Source organism: Hypomesus nipponensis, chromosome 18, assembly GCF_054491055.1.
Source record: "Hypomesus nipponensis isolate SF chromosome 18, ASM5449105v1, whole genome shotgun sequence".
NCBI classification, from domain to species: domain Eukaryota; kingdom Metazoa; phylum Chordata; class Actinopteri; order Osmeriformes; family Osmeridae; genus Hypomesus; species Hypomesus nipponensis.
In genome coordinates this window covers 20,852,501-20,869,309 of record NC_140378.1, presented here as the reverse complement: position 1 = coordinate 20,869,309, position 16,809 = coordinate 20,852,501, and the positions used below count along the sequence as shown (strand labels likewise).

The following is a 16,809-nucleotide window of genomic DNA, read 5'->3' as shown; positions in this document are numbered from 1 at the left end:
ATTCACTTTGCAAGTGAAAAATCCAAGATGAAAAATTAAAGATTTACACTTAAAACTGATATGTCTGTATAATTTAAATAAGTATACTTACATACTTACTACGTATGAATACAGTATAGATTAAAAAGCATTACAACATAGGCTTGCTGCTTATTAACACTTCCATAAACTCTGAAAGTGAATGTAGAATGAAACAAGGTTCTGTTCAAATAGTTCTTAGTGCAAGACGTGCTAAAGGTGGTATGTGGCAACCTCATATTGTTGAAACAGTTGCATCAAAACTAAGATAATACCACACCTAATTATTGCAACTAACTTCTCCTGGGAAAATATCCCAGGACACATACACACACACCTGCCTACACACACACACATCTGCCTACACACACACACACACACACACACACACACACACACACACACACAAGCCTGGAACTTGGGTTTGCCTGGCATCCAGTCAAATCTCAAACTGGTGCTAGCCAGTTGTACACACACAAACACACACATCCTTACACACACAGGTGGAGTGAAAGAATGTGGTAGAGATAGATAGTGATCATAAAGAGGTGGATAAAGACATCATTCAGAGAAGGGGGAGAGAGATGAGAGAGAAGGAGAGGGAAGAACGAGAAGGAGAAATATGGAGAGAGATGAGAGAGGAGAGAGAAGAGAGAGGAGAGAGATGAGAGAGGAGAGAGAAGGAGAGAGAAGGAGAGAGAAGGAGAGAGGAGAGAGAAGGAGAGAAAAGGAGAGAGGAGAGAGGAGAGAAAAGGAGAGAGGAGAGAGAAGGAGAGAGAAGGAGAGAGAAGGAAAGAGAAGGAGAGAGAAGGAGAGAGAAGGAGAGAGAGAGTCAAACTAAGAGACACAGAGAGAGAACAGAGTGAAACCTGAGTGTATTCTGGTTGTCCCCAGAGTTCCCAGAGTGTCCAGTGTTGGCTCACTCTCTAAGGTGTCTGTAGAGGGAGGGGACGACACACTGTTATTACACTTTTTTCCTTTTTTTGCTTGCCTGCCTGTCTGTCTGTCTGTCTTCTGCTTGCCTGCCTGTCTGTCTGTCTGTCTTCTGCCTGCATGTCTGTCTGTCTGTGTTATTCTGACACCCAACATCTCTGAGTATTTAGGTGAATGAAGGAGGTATGACATCACACAGTCCTTTCAAAGCCAACAAAAAAGAAGAGTGTTTTTGGCTCCTGGTGTGTGTATGTGTGTTTTGCTTCTGGGATTCAAATTGCACGGCCTGCTATATAAATAGATGAGTTGCTATACATTTTACAGTTTAAACCTGAAAATAGTTCATCACCTGTCTTGTTCATGTAAGGCTAGGCGAGGCTAGTTAGCATAACAGTACAGTGTTTCCACTGCTGGTGCAAGGCTAGGCTAGTTAGCATAACAGTAAAGTGTTTCCACTGCTGGTGCAAGGCTAGGCTAGTTAGCATAACAGTACAGTGTTTCCATTGCTGGTGCAAGGCTAGGCTAGTTAGCATAACAGTACAGTGTTTCCACTGCTGGTGCAAGGCTAGGCTAGTTAGCATAACAGTGCAGTGTTTCCACTGCTGGTGCAAGGCTAGGCTAGTTAGCATAACAGTACAGTGTTTCTACTGCTGGTGCAAGGCTAGGCTAATTAGCATAACAGCACAGTGTTTCTACTGCTGGTGCAAGGCTAGGCTAATTAGCATAACAGCACAGTGTTTCTACTGCTGGTGCAAGGCTAGGCTAGTTAGCATAACAGCACAGTGTTTTTACTGCTGGTGCAAGGTTAGTTAGCATAATAGCAGCAGGGCTTTGTTATCTCTTGGAGCCCCACCCTCTCCCCCAGCTGTCAGCCTGAATTCCACCCTGCCTGGCCATGTATGGGTAAGGTAGGAGAAGGTCTCCAGAGAGGCCACAGCTGCCCACTCAACTGTCCTCTCCTCCCTCCTCCCCTCGCTCCTCCCTCCTCCCCTCGCTCCTCCCTCCTCCCCCCGCTCCTCCCTCCTCCCCTCCCTCCTCCCCCCGCTCCTCCCTCCTCCCCCCGCTCCTCCCTCCTCCCCTCCCTCCTCCCCCCGCTCCTCCCTCCTTCCCCCGCTCCTCCCTCCTCCCCCCGCTCCTCCCTCCTCCCCCCGCTCCTCCCTCCTCCCCCCGCTCCTCCCTCCTCCCCTCGCTCCTCCCTCCTCCCCCCGCTCCTCCCTCCTCCCCTCGCTCCTCCCCTCGCTCCTCCCTCCTCTCCTTCCCTCCCTAGTTCCTTTTTACCTCAGCAGTTTTGTTAGTTTTGCTCATGCTGCTGTTTGCTGTAGGCTGTGTGTTGTTGTGGGGGAGTTGTAATGGAAGCTTTGGTAAGCAGAGAGGTTGTATGCTGTCTAGTCTGCGCAACCTGAGGGAACGATGAAGTTGTATCAAAACAAAAACAAATTGATCCCTCCTTGCCTCCCTGCTTCACATCAAACAAACCACGCAGTATGGCTGGCTGCTAATGCTGATGTCAGCTGATGTGCTTGACTGGAGGATTATCAGAGCGCCTGGTCTCAACCAGGTCCTCCTACACAGAGCTTCATCTTCCTGATGAACCCTGTCCCATCCCTCACTTTCTTTTATTTGTCTCTTGTCTATCTGTTTCACTTTTCTTCATCCTTCCTGCCTGTGTGTGTGTGCGTGTGAGGATCAGAAGACTGGAGACCTTATCAAAGACCTTGTCTGTTCTTGATGAACTGCATGTTGGGATTGGATCTGGCTTGTCTCTCCCATCCAGTCTCCTCTCATCACTCTCTCTCCTCTTCTCTCTCTCTCCTCTTCTCTCTCTCTCCTCTTTTCTCTCTCCTCTTCTCTCTCTCCTCTTCTCTCTCTCCTCTCATCCCTCCCCTTGTGTCCTACTCTTAGCTGTGGTGGTGGGGGGTAACAAAGTACCATCAAAGTGACACATTCCACAGTGACTGTGAGCGAGTGGGTGAGTGTGTGTGTGTGTGTGTGTGTGTGTGTGTGTGAGAGAGAGAGAGAGAGAGAGAGAGAGAGAGAGAGAGGGAAATAAAAAAAGACAAAGGCTATGTCTCAGTAAAGAAAATCTGTACATTTTAATTATGCGTCCAACTTTGTAGAAAATATACTGAAAATATTTTAAGGTTAGATTCAAGTATGCTCGTTTTCCGCTTGGGTCAGCCTGCCAGCTTAAAGTCAACAATGTTGTATTTTTAAACCCTGCCTGCTAATTAGTTGACATATTCTGCAGTCCTGCCCTCTTGTTCTGTGGTGTCTCCTGATGCTCTGCCCTCCCCCACGTCCTGCCCTCCCCCACGTCCTGCCCTCCCCCACGTCCTGCCCTCCCCCACGTCCTTCCAGCTGGATGAGCTCCACTCCTGTCATCCTCCCTCTCCCCCCCTTCCTCCCTCTCCCTCCTCTCTCCCCCCTCTCTCTTCCTCTTCATCCCTCTCCCTCCTCTCTTCTCTTCCTCCTGGAATCCTGGGAATCTCTCTTCCAAGCGTGAATCCCATGGGGCAGGAGGGGGTATGAGGGTAGCAGCTGGTACAAGTGATAGAGGATGGAAAACAGATCCTCTGACAGCACCTTCCCCCTGCCTTCCCTGCCTCTTCCTGCCTCCCCTACCTCTCCCCTACCTCCCCCTGCCTCTCCATAATGGGTTCCACTGGGTTCCATAGTGTCGGTTCCAAGGAGAGAGAGAGAGAGAGAAAGAAAAAAAGAAAGAAAGAGAGAGAGACAGAGAGAGAGAGAGAGAGAGAGAGAGAGAGAGAGAGAGAGAGAGAGAGAGAGAGAGAGAGAGAGAGGGGGATCAGTGTAGGTCTACAGAGAGTGCGGTGGTGTGACCATCTTTGCAGCTGTCCTTGTGGCTGGGTCTGCCAGATGTCATGCCACACACTCACCAACATTACCATACACACACACACATTACCATACACACACCCATTACCATACACACACATTACCATACACACACACACACACATTACCATACACACACACACCAACATTACCATACACACACTCACCAACATTACCATACACACACTCACCAACATTACCATACACACACACACACACATTACCATACACACACTCACCAACATTACCATACACACACACACACACACATTACCATACACACACTCACCAACATTACCATACACACACACACACACATTACCATACACACACACACACATTACCATACACACACATACACACCAACACACGCACCAACATTACCATACATACACACACTAAAATGTGGTTCTACTTAGTAGTATATATAAGGGAGCAGGTCTTTAAGTGTGTAGTCATTCTGAGTTCAGTAGTTAGGAGTAGAGTTCCTTCTCACTCTATCAGTCAGACCATCAGAGTTTAATGATGTTCTGTCTGAGAACTACCAACTAACCTCTGGGTTACCTCTGCCGTGTGTGTGTGTGTGTGTGTGTGTGTGTGTGTGTGTGTGTGAGTATTGGAGGCCATTTCTCTTTAGGAAAGAGAGGGAGAGAAAGGGGGGAGAACAATGGGGAAAGAGACAGAGAGAGAGAGATAGAGAGGGAGGGGGGGGGGAGCAGACCAGAGGAGGGGAGGAGCAGACCAGAGGAGGGGAGGAGCAGACCAGGGGAGGGGAGGAGCAGACCAGGGGAGGGGAGGAGCAGACCAGGAGAGGGGTGGAGCAGACCAGGAGAGGGGTGGAGCAGACCAGGAGAGGGGTGGAGCAGACCAGGGGAGGGGTGGAGGACCCTCCCTCCACATGACTACCTGATGCCACAGCACAACTCCCAGGACAACATGTCTTTTCAACATCCTCATCTCATCATCTTCCTTCTCCTCTTGATGTTGGTACAGAAGGTTTTTGGTACAGAAGGTTTTTGGTACAGAAGGTTTTGGTACAGAAGGTTTTGGTACAGAAGGTTTTGGTACAGAAGGTTTTTGGTTCAGAAGGTTTTGGTACAGAAGGTTTTGGTACAGAAGGTTTTGGTACAGAAGGTTTTGTGTGAATTTCCTTTTATCTTCACCTGGGAAAATCCCTCTGTGTGTGTGTGTGTGTGAACACTGGCTGACACACCACATCAGAGAGCTGGGTTTATGTGTGTGTGTGTGTGTGTGTGTGTGCGTGTGTGTGTGTGTGTGTGTGTGTGTGTGTGCGTGTGTATAATTACAGCAGCCTGGTCAAAGGAGACAGGGGGGTTCCCCACCTTATACAAACATCCACCAGTTCAATCCTCCTTCTTTCTTTTATTCATTCTTTCACATCTTCCCTTTCTCCTTCCACCCCCAGCGATGATAGGGGGAGGGGGGAAAACAGAGGTTCAACTCCTGTACTGGAGAACTTCATCACTTATGTCTTTTTTTATTTTTAGTTCCTGACAATTCACCATCTCTCTCTCTCTCTCTCCCTCTCCCTCTCTCTCTCTCTCTCTCCCTCTCTCTCTCTCTCTCTCCCTCTCTCTCTCTCCCTCTCTCTCTCTCTCTCTCTCTCTCTCTCTCTCTCTCTCTCTCTCTCTCTCTCTCTCTCTCTCTCTCTCTCTCTCCCCTCTCTCTCTGCTGTTCTCAGGCCCTCCTGATCTATTAACAACCTCATCTTAACCCTGACAGACTGCTATTACAGATGATCAACACTCTCTCTCACACACACACACACACACACACACACACAACATGATTCACGACAGACATAATTCACTACAGATACTTCACATGTTGCTCTCATACATCAAACCTTCCTTCCTACTGGCCAGGGTAGTGTTTTCCCTGTCTTCTCTCTTTCACTCTCCCTTTCTCTTTCCTCCTCCTTCCCTCCTCTTCTCCTTCCCTCGCCTCTCTTGCTCCTCTCTCCTCTCCCTCTTTTTCCCATACAGAAAGCCCCTGCCTTTAGGAAGAGAAACCTAACTCACTATTCTTCAATATCAACAAACTTGAGCATGTCCAGGACCTGTCCTCTCCTCCCCCACTCCCTCGTCTTTGCTTTCTTTCTCTCCTTTTATTGTCCTGCTCCCTCTTCATCTCCCTCCCTCCCCCCACCACCTCTCTTTATTCCTCTCTCTCCCTCTTTTTACTCCTCCCTCCTTCTGTCTTTCCCTCTTTTCTCTCTCTTACTCTACCTCTCTTTCTCTCTGGGAGGGGTGTGTGTGTGTGTGTGTGTGTGGTGGGTGTTTCAGCTCCATTGTCCTAGAACTTTCAGAGTTCCAGAGTGTGTGGCTCACACACACATACACACGCACACACACACACACACACACACAGGTCTGACTTTCACTACAGGCCCAGGAACAAAAACACTCTTATTCATCCACCACACAACTCCCTCCCTCCATCTCTCTCTCTCTCTCTCTCTCTCTCTCTCTCTCTCTCTCTCTCTCTCTCTCTCCCTCTCTATCTCCCTCTCTCTCCCTCTCTCTCCCTTTCTCTCCCTCTATCTCTCTCTCCCTCCATTCCTCCCTCACTCTCTCTCTCTCTCTCTCTCTCTCTCTCTCCCTCTCTATCTCCCTCTCTCTCCCTCTCTATCTCCCTCTCTCTCTCCCTCTCCCTCCCTTTCTCTCCCTCTATCTCTCTCTCTCCCTCCATTCCTCCCTCTCTCTCTCTCTGTCTCTCTCTCTCTCTCTCTCTCTCTTTCTCTCCTTCTTCCTAGAGCTAGACAGGCAGGTGCCCAGACCACAGCAGAACGGCCCTGGAAACAGTCTGTCTGTCTGTCTGTCTGTCTGCCTGTCTGCCTGTCTGTCTGCAGGCAGACAGGAGTGGGTTCAGGTCTTTGTCTGCACCTTCACACTGAGCCCCAATTACCCTGGTCTGACCCTGGGGCAAGGTTATGATCTTTGACCCTGGTGGGGGAAGGGGGCTGCTGGTACATGACAGCTATACCAGGACTAGCATTTGTGTATATGTATATATATACAGTATGTGTGTGTGTGTGTGTGTGTGTGTGTGTGTGTGTGTGACTACTGGATGACAGCAGGGCTAACACAGTAAAGCAGAGGGAGATACTACCTATTGTCTGTTATCTGCCATCCCCCCTCCCCTTCCTCCCCCCTCCCCTTCCTCCCCCTCCCCCTTCCTCCCCCCTCCCCTTCCTCCCCACTCCCCCTTCCTCCCCTTCCTCCCCCCTCCCCTCCCCCTTCCTCCCCCTCCCCCTAGGAGAATTGGCCCTCAGATTTACTAGGGGTCTTTACAAAGTTAGAGTGCTACATTACACCAGTTAGTGCAGTCAGCTGCTAATAGACCAATGAGGCTGGAGAAAGGGGGGGTTGCCAGGTCTGAGTGTAAACCCCCCATGACTGGGAATTAGTGGATGTTTTACTTATAAAAGGCTGTTTGGCCTCTTTTCCTGCTTCAGTTTTATGGACTATGTCTCGGATACGGTCTCTTAACCCTCTCTCTTTCACACACACACACACACACACACTCAGAAAGACGCACACACACCCCAGTGACAGTGCTATAGGAGGTAAGGGCCAGGGTGGGAGGGTCTATTTGTGGACTCAGCTGGGCTGTTTTGGGAAAACCATAAAGTCTGTTGACTGCCATCCCCACACCACCCAGTAAGACACACACACACTCACACACACACTCACACACACTCACACACCTACACCCACACTCACAGCTGTAGAACCCCCTAAAGATAGGACGATGGGTTGACAGGGATGTCAGGAGGGGGGAGGGGGAGAGGAGAGGGAGAGGAGAGGAGGGGGAGAGGATGGGGAGAGGAGAAGAGGGGGAGAGGAGGGGGAGAGGAGGGGGGAGAGGATGGGGAGAGGAGGGGGGAGAGGATGGGGAGAGGAGAAGAGGGGGAGAGGAGAAGAGGGGGAGAGGAGAAGAGTCAAATCAAATCAAATGTATTTGTATAGCCCTTTTTACACGCAAGCATGTCACAGAGGGCTTCACATACGCCCATAGAACTGCCCCTCAACCAACCTAAACCCTCTAGGAAGACAAGGAAAAACTCCCAGAAAAACTCCCAACGGGAGAAAAAATGGAAGAAACCTTGGGAGGAGCAAAGAGGGGGAGAGGAGGGAGAGAGGAGAGGGAGAGGATGGGGGAGAGGATGGGGGAGAGGATGGGGGAGAGGAGGGGGAGAGGTTCTAAACAGTAACAGTATCTAGGCCGAAATGATCTCCACAGAAGACAAAGACCATATCTGTTCTTTCTCAGAGCTCCGTCTCTGGCTTGTCCACCTTCTGCAGGACCAGGACATCTGATTTGACCACTTCACAACAGTATCTCCCCGTGGGGTACATGGGAGAACTGGAGTCCCAAACCACAGACCTCACACACGAAAACACCCCATTCAAGATTTAGGCTAGAGAAATTCTAAAAAAAGAATGGCATTCGTTCATTTCATCCGAAGGTAAGCCGCTGTTTGGCAGTTCAGGAGATTAATTGACTTCAAAGCGCTCAGCGCTCGAGCTACTTACCGGAGGCGAGCATTATCAGTGACGCGTGCATGGCTCTCCGGTCATCTGCCCTCGTATTAGACGATTCGCTATGAAAATGAAATGAAATCATTACCAACCAACCATCCCAAATACTTTTCAAGTTTTATCAGCTATTACAACTGTATAGGCTACTCGTTCGATGTAAATTGCCTAGATTTGGCTACCGCATCATTTCAAGTTATACGTATAAAAAAGACTAATGCGGAATTACAATAAAGTTAACATGTAGACTAGTAAAAAGCTCTTAATAAACCGTTAAAATATATTTTTTATTCTGCGTTTTTGTTGTCATTTTTTAAATACTGAAGACATTTACCGTTTTACAGATATTCCAATCAACCTGTTCCTTCCTTTCTTCAAGTCATACGAAGTTCCTTGTTTCGGAGCAGAGTTGTAGGGGAGAGTTAGCAGTGTTATCCGAAGTCTGGCGACCACTCTCCAAACTTCCCCGGTCTCGTCTGGAAAATATGAAGTGGAGCCAAAACTTATTGGAGCGGATCTGCGAGCGCTCCTGCTGTCCCCAGCGCTGCCGTCGCAACACAAATGTGTGTGAAGTCTTCGAAGTACTTTTGTGATCGTTTGATAACAAGTCAAACTTCCCGCTGACTTCTGAACTCACTCTGACTTGTTTAGAGGTTTTACTATCTCGCACACGTCATCAATTATTCTGATAGGATAACGAATTTGTGACTCAAACTTAACCGTACATTTATGTGTGATAGATGAGGGTGGGACTGACTACAGGTTCGCTATAATATCGCCTTGCAGGTTCCGCCGCTGGTTTTTGAAAGACCCCCGTGTCGGTCTGAGAATGGGCGCGCGTCCCCGCATCAAGAAGAATGCGCGCCCCGGATGGAACGGATTAGGTTCCCTTTGACAGCCTCAATGAACAATCAATGCGTGCGCACAGATGCGCCGCCGAACGAGCCAGACCGGGAACATCTCCTCTGGCGCGCGGCCAACAGGTGGTCCGACCCGGTAGCCGCCTGATTCCTGCATGAGTTACTGATGTAGGCTACAGCACGTGCGCGCATCAGCTGAAAACAAGGCCGTAGCCATGGAGTCAACATTGGGGGGAGGGGGGCGAAATCTGCTGGGGAGTCTGAGGGTCCCCCCTAAAAACTGTTTACGTTTAGTTATGAATATATTACACTTGTTATGATAATTTAGGACAGCGTGCGTGGTTGCCTGTAGTACCGTAGCACATTTATATTTTTATATCAATATATTTGACCAGATTTGAATATGGGGGGGGGGGGGGGGGAATATATTATGATTAAGGCCCTGTCTGAAAACGTCACAGTATCAAGTCTCACAAGAGCAAGTGAAACACCACACACACACACATACACATGCACAAGAACACACGCCAACACTAACACACCCATTCACACAGCTTGTAATTCTTTTTCATTTTGTACATTCTCCTTTCCTCTCTTTACCTCTCTTTACCTCTCTTTACCTCTCTCTCTCTCCCCCTTTCTCTGCTCACACCGTGGTGATCACCTCCTCTCCCTGTTCCCTCAGCGCCCCCGTGTGGTACACTGTCAGACTGCAGCACTCCCGTGTGGTACACCGTCAGACTGCAGCGCTCCCGTGTGGTACACCCTCAGACTGCAGCGCCCCCGTGCGCCCCCGTGCAGTACACCGTCAGACTGCAGATGCACAGGTACACTGTAAGTCTTATCCAGAGTGACTGTAAGGATAAGTCACTCTGAGTAAGATTGTCTGCTAAACGACTAAATGTATAAGGTACAGACCACAAACAGCACTCCAACAGCAGGATGTCATCAAACATAGTGGTTTATTTAGTCAGCATACAGAATACATTCACTATGTTCGATATTCATATACTAACATATTTGTCTGTGTGGGTCGTGTGTGTGCAATTTATGTATGAGGAAAAACTTAATTTAATGAAAATAGCAATGTTGCAGGGAGTATGGATTATAATTATAATATAGAATTATAATAATGTCATGCTCTAACAAGGACTGTCACAGTAACTATGGAACACCAACTAAGAACATCTCTCAAAAGGTCTTTATAAAGGTGATAATTGTCAAAAAACTAACAAAACCCCAAAATCAATTTAAAGAACACGTACAATACATGAGTGGTTATTTCAATAGGCTACAACTATATATTTTGGCACACAGAAAATAATATTGACTGGCTGCTGCTATCCCTGGCAGCTCATCTTACAGGATCTGTAGTCCACATACATCCTGAAAACTACCAAATGAAAGAGAGAAAAAGGTTACTTGGACCAAAAACAAAAGGAACTGAAAGCTCCTGGGAGTTGTAGTTTTGCTGGGCCGGTGGCTCCATCGGGGGACACTCCCTGCCACGCTCTAAAGGACTACAGCCGCCGCAGGGCCTAACAGTTGCTGTACTTGTGCACCTGCTCCCTGATGTCCTGTCTGGCGTTGGTGGCGTTCCTCTCCAGGTCAGCCAGCTCGCTCTGCTGCTCCAGCAAACGCTGCTCGTTGTTCCGGAACTTTCTCTCCAGCTCTAGATGCACGGAACGGGAGAACACGGAACACACACAGACGTCAGGGTTCTGGTTCTAGAACAGCGCAGAATGTCCAAGCCACAGGTCAAGAAGATCACAACTTTTATTTATTGATTTATTAGTATAATGTGTTGTAACTGTTGTGGAGGTTGTGTTGGTTGCTAGGTGATGGTGTTGCTAGGTGATGGTGTAACGTACTCCGGAGCGTCTCTATGCCCTTATTGGCCTTGTTGAGAAGAGACTCCGCCTCCTTCTTCATCTGGTTGATGGTCTCCGCCCCTCCGGAAGCCCCGTCCAGAGAGCCCACCTTCATCTTCAGATCACGGAAGTGTTGCTCTGTCTCGTTCAGACGCTGCCACACACACACACACAGGCACACACACACACATACAGAGGCACACATACACACGGGCGCACACACACACAGGCACACACACACACACAAACCTTGTAATCACTTTCTTAAAAATAGCACCACACTCTCCTTCACCCTCTCCCCCCACACTCCTCTGTCCCCCTACCTGCTCCAGCCCGGAGGCAGCGTGCGTGGCGTTGGCTGCCCTCCCCAGGGCGTCGCGGGCCAGGCCCCTGGTGGTCTGGCTGTGGTTCCTGAGGGCCTCCAGCCCCTCAGACAGCCTGGCCACACGGTCCATCATCTCCATCTGCCCTCCCTGCAGCTGCTGCAGCCTCTGCTCCGTCTGGGGGTGGGATAGAAGATGTAACCTTTTATTCTGTATAAAATGATCCTGTGTTTAGCTTTGTGTGCAAAGAGAGGCCTACTCCCAAATGTGAACTCTGGGTAACACTAGGCTTACGTAAACAAGGTGACCTGGGCTGACCACTATCTTACTGGAGGCCATGAACGACTTAATCATATGGTCAAGTTTAGAGGGGTCAGAGAGCGCACACACACGCACACACTCAAACATGCACGCACACACGCCAGGTCTATGCAAGGGAGCCAATGAAAGTAGAGCCATGGGACACTTGCAGGCCTTTGTTTTAACCAATGACAGTCAAGAGAGGGTCTGTTTAAATAGGTAGCTAGCACAACATGCTAGCAGACAAACTTTGTAGCACCATGACGTGTGATGTTTTGTCTCCTTGCGGCTGCAAGCAATAAAGCTTTCTTAACTTGTTCACCGACTGAATGCTTGATAGATTAATATTTCTGACAGAGGAACCTACATATCCTACACCTATGAGGGTCTTCAATCTATTCACACACACACACACACCACACACATACAAACACCACACACACACACACACACCACACAAACACCACACACACACACCACACACATACAAACACCACACACACACACACACACACCACACACCACACACACACACAAACACCACACACACACACACACCACACAAACACCACACACACACACACACCACACACCATACAAACACCACACAAACACCACACACACCACACAAACACCACACACACACACACACACCACACACCATACAAACACCACACACACACACACACACACCATACAAACACCACACACACACACACACCACACACCATACAAACACCACACACACACACACCACACACCACACACACACACACACACACACCATACAAACACCACACACACACACACACACCACACACCATACAAACACCACACACACACACACCACACACCACACAAACACCACACACACACCACACAAACACCACACACACACACACACACCACACACACTGTCAGGGGCTGGTACCGTGGCGGTGTTGTTCCTGGTGGTGTTGAGGTTGTGCAGGGCGTTGGTCAGGGCCTGGGCAGCTGTCTGGACAGCCAGCTCCGACATGTTCAACGCTCGTCTGGTAGCACTGGTGCTGTCCTTCACACCCTCCGCACGGGCCCTGCTCACACACACACAGGAGAATTTCTCTCTCCATCTCTCTCTCTGTGTTTCCTATTTTCTGTTCCTCCCTCCCTCCCTCCCTCGTACCTGGCGTCTTTGGCCCTGGAGAGCAGGTCCTGGGCCTGCTGCAGCTGCTGAGCGGTGGAGTTGAAGACCTTCTCCACGTCTGTGAGGTTGGCAATGTTGTCCCTGATGTTCTGCACCACTGCGTCCAGGCTGGTCCGGTTCACCGGCAGGGAGATGGATAGCACCTGCAGCGCCACCTTCTCTATACTCTCCGGCTTGGCTCCCTCCTCTACGTACACACAGGTATACACACAAACACAGGTAGACACACAGGTAGACACACAGGTAGACACACACACACACACAGGTAGACACACAGGTAGACACACAGGTAGACACACACACACAGGTAGACACACAGGTAGACACACACACACAGGTAGACACACAGGTAGACACACAGGTAGACACACACACACAGGTAGACACACAGGTAGACACACAGGTAGACACACAGGTAGACACACACACACAGGTAGACACACAGGTAGACACACAGGTAGACACACAAACACAGGTAGACACACAGGTAGACACACACACACAGGTAGACACACAGGTAGACACACAGGTAGACACACACACACAGGTAGACACACAGGTAGACACACACACACAGGTAGACACACAGGTAGACACACAGGTAGACACACACACACAGGTAGACACACAGGTAGACACACAGGTAGACACACAGGTAGACACACACACACAGGTAGACACACAGGTAGACACACAGGTAGACACACACACACAGGTAGACACACAGGTAGACACACAGGTAGACACACAGGTAGACACACACACACAGGTAGACACACAGGTAGACACACACACACAGGTAGACACACAGGTAGACACACAGGTAGACACACAGGTAGACACACACACACAGGTAGACACACAGGTAGACACACACACACAGGTAGACACACAGGTAGACACACAGGTAGACACAAACACACAGGTAGACACACAGGTAGACACACAGGTAGACACAAACACACAGTTAGTAATTGTGAACCCACTCATGTGTGCGTCAATACTGAGCTGTGTTCAGTGACATGTTGCTCACCGGTCAGGAAGTCTCTGATCTTCTGGATGAAGTGTTTGAGGTTCTGATTGGACGAGTCAAACAGCGCCTTCCTGCTGGTGGCCTTGTCCAGCGTGCTCCTGGCCTGGTCCTTCACCTCCCGGGTCAGAGACACAATCTCCTGAAGCTGCAGGAACATCACATCACAGGAACATCACATCACAGGAACATCACAGAAACATCACAGAAACATCACATCACAGGAACATCACATCACAGGAACATCACATCACAGGAACATCACAGAAACATCACAGAAACATCACAGGAACATCACATCACAGGAACATCACATCACAGGAACATCACAGAAACATCACAGAAACATCACAGAAACATCACATCACAGGAACATCACATCACAGGAACATCACAGGAACATACAAGAGGAGGAGGGAAGAAGAGGCATTGCCACGGTAACCACTCTGTACCTTCTTGGCCATGCCCTGCAGTTCCTCGCTGGCCGCCATCAGGTGATCTGTGACACCACCGACCTGCTTCACCGTTGCCATGGAGACGCTTGCCGTGCCATTACACATGGCACCCCCGCACAGCCGCTGGCCATGGTCACCACGGCAACCTGCCCCCCCGCACGGGCTGTCAGGGCAGCTGCCGTTGGAGCTTGCCTTGCCATGGCCACCGCACACCTGGAGAGACGACCGGTAGGGAGGGGCAGAGAACACCACTGGACATCACCTCTAACAACCTCAACAGGTTTTTTCAGCCTCAACCCCATTTTTCAATTTTTTTTCAATCTTTTGAATCTTTAAAAAAAACGTGTGTGACTTTTGTTGGCATGACAGCCAGGAAATTTAAAAATCTGCGCAATGACAATAAATAATATTGATCATGCCACCAAATACAGATTAAAACTAAAGTTACGAATACACACATACACTCTTAACACACACCCACACACTTAAACACACAGACAGACACACACCTTGTGGCTGAGGTGGAGAACCTTCTTGTCCAGGTCGTGGTTCTTCTTCTGCAGGTCCTCCAGGGACTTGTTGTGTGCTGCGGTGGTCTTGATGAAGGCCTCCCTGCGCTGCTCCAGCAGGGTCTGGGTCTGCTGCCGGGTGCTCTGGGACTGGCCCACCGGGCCGGCCTCCCCCTCCACAGACCACCTACACCTCTGCTCTGCCTGCTGGGACTGCCGGTAGGACCCCCGCACCCTCTCTAGCTGGTCTGGGGGGGAGGGAACATGAGTGTGTGCTAGTGTGTGTGTCTGTGCTGGTCTATCTATATGTGTTTGTATGTACTAGAGTGTTAATGTGTGTGTGTGTGTGTGTATGTAATAGCATGCATGTTTGTGTGTGTATTAAGTGTGTGTGTGTGCCCTACCAGCTGTGCCAGAGGTCAGGTAGTTCTCCAGCTGTCCTTGCCGCTGGGCCACGGTGGTGTTGACGTCTCTAAGCTCCGCCTCCAGCAGGCTCAGGCTCCGCCTCAACTTCCCATCATGCTCAGCGGTCCCGTTCAGCTCTTGGGCCACGCCCATCAGTCGTCCATCTGTCAGAGCAATCTCCGCCCTATAGACACAAGATCAGAGGCTGGCTGTCTTTCACAGGTCAGAACGTTCCAGATCTTATCTCTCAATCAGCCAAGCAGCCAAGCAGCCAAGCAGCCAAGCAGCCAATCAGTCAATCAATCAAACGACCAACAATCCAAACATTTTATCCAAATTTATCAACCAAACAATTGAACTTTTAAACAACAAACTAACCAACCAATTAACCAACAAATACCAATTAAACAACCAATAACCAAATTAATCAACCAAAAAACCTGTGAAGTCACCTGAGGTCATCAATAGTCTGTCCAATCAGCAGATAAATCCTCTCGCTGTCGCTGTGTCTGACCACATCCTGTATGCTCTCCAACTTCTTCTCCAGCTCCCTGACGCGGGCGTGGCCCAGCCCCGGGGCCCCGCCCCCCTCCACCCCGCTCTGCTCCAGCCTGCGCAGGGCCACCTGAACGTGCTCCAGATCTCTCTTGATCTGACACAGGGCATCGTCCCACAGCTGGAAGCAGGGGTGGCAGGGCAGACAGTGGGGGAAGGAGCCACTGAAGCCCCGGGCACACAGGTCACAGCGCTGCCCCGCAGCGCCCTCCCGGCACACACACGCCCCCGATGCCCGGTCACACTGGGGCGACTCCGAGCCCAGATGGTGGCAGTTACACTCTGGGGGTGATATGGTGGGGTTAGCAGAGGTGATATGGTGGGGAAAGAGGGGGGATCAAGGGGGAAAGGAAATAGAGCAGGGAAAGGCAGAGGGAGGGAGGGAGGGAGGGAGGGAGGGAGGGAGGGAGGGAGGGAGGGAGGGAGGGAGGGAGGGAGGGAGGGAGGGAGGGAGGGAGGGAGGGAGGGAGGGAGGGAGGGAGGGAGGGAGGGAGGGAGGGAGGGAGGGAGGGAGGGAGGGAGGGAGGGAGGGAGGGAGGGGAAAACACACTCATCAATGCATTCAACCCATAGGCGACTGAATGACAGGAAGTGAGGTAGAGCTCAGCGTCAACAGGAAGTGAGGTCACTGTTGAGGGTACCTTCACACTGAATGCGAGGGTCTCCCCAGTGGAACTGCTCACACTCTGTACACTGACTGCCCCCGAAGCCTGGAGCACAGTGGCACTGCCCGCTGAACTGGAGGGGGGGGGGGGGGAATGAGTCAGAGAGACGGAGCTTCTTCAATGAACCAACCAACCACCCAGCCTCTCCCTCCCCCCTGGTACCATGTTGCAGTGCCATGTTGCAGTGCCATGTTGCAGTGTCATGTTGCAGTGCCATGTTGCGGTGCCATGTTGCAGTACCATGTTGCAGTGCGTGGCCAGGGCGTTGTGGGGGTGGCAGGCGC

At 50.2% G+C, this 16,809-nt stretch overlaps 2 protein-coding genes across 4 annotated transcripts in view; both read right to left on the bottom strand.

Moving 5' to 3' along the window:
* Window positions 1-8,960, bottom strand: part of lamb2 (laminin, beta 2 (laminin S)) — a 36,825-nt gene extending 27,865 nt beyond the window's left edge. The window contains exons 1-2 of one of the 2 annotated variants that reach the window (XM_084680887.1): window positions 8,704-8,960; window positions 8,367-8,434 (exon numbers count right to left, since the gene is read on the bottom strand). In XM_084680887.1, the coding sequence (XP_084537013.1) occupies window positions 8,367-8,397 (31 nt within the window). In that variant the 5' untranslated portion in view covers window positions 8,398-8,434; window positions 8,704-8,960. Of the gene's footprint in view, window positions 1-3,959; window positions 4,011-8,366; window positions 8,435-8,703 lie in introns of those variants that run through there. The other variant, XM_084680888.1, reaches the window with a different exon arrangement.
* Window positions 8,961-10,182: 1,222 nt separating this feature from the next.
* Window positions 10,183-16,809, bottom strand: part of lamb2l (laminin, beta 2-like) — a 29,997-nt gene continuing 23,370 nt past the window's right edge. For both annotated transcript variants that reach the window (XM_084680137.1, XM_084680138.1), the window contains 12 exons: window positions 16,766-16,809; window positions 16,502-16,598; window positions 15,758-16,142; window positions 15,305-15,489; window positions 14,901-15,148; window positions 14,389-14,604; window positions 13,940-14,084; window positions 12,886-13,093; window positions 12,655-12,796; window positions 11,424-11,600; window positions 11,101-11,254; window positions 10,183-10,901 (listed from right to left, as the gene is read on the bottom strand). The exon at window positions 16,766-16,809 is cut by the window's right edge and continues 171 nt beyond it. In XM_084680137.1, coding sequence (XP_084536263.1) covers window positions 10,768-10,901; window positions 11,101-11,254; window positions 11,424-11,600; window positions 12,655-12,796; window positions 12,886-13,093; window positions 13,940-14,084; window positions 14,389-14,604; window positions 14,901-15,148; window positions 15,305-15,489; window positions 15,758-16,142; window positions 16,502-16,598; window positions 16,766-16,809 — 2,135 coding nt within the window. In that variant the 3' untranslated portion in view covers window positions 10,183-10,767. The remainder of the gene's footprint in view (window positions 10,902-11,100; window positions 11,255-11,423; window positions 11,601-12,654; window positions 12,797-12,885; window positions 13,094-13,939; window positions 14,085-14,388; window positions 14,605-14,900; window positions 15,149-15,304; window positions 15,490-15,757; window positions 16,143-16,501; window positions 16,599-16,765) is intronic.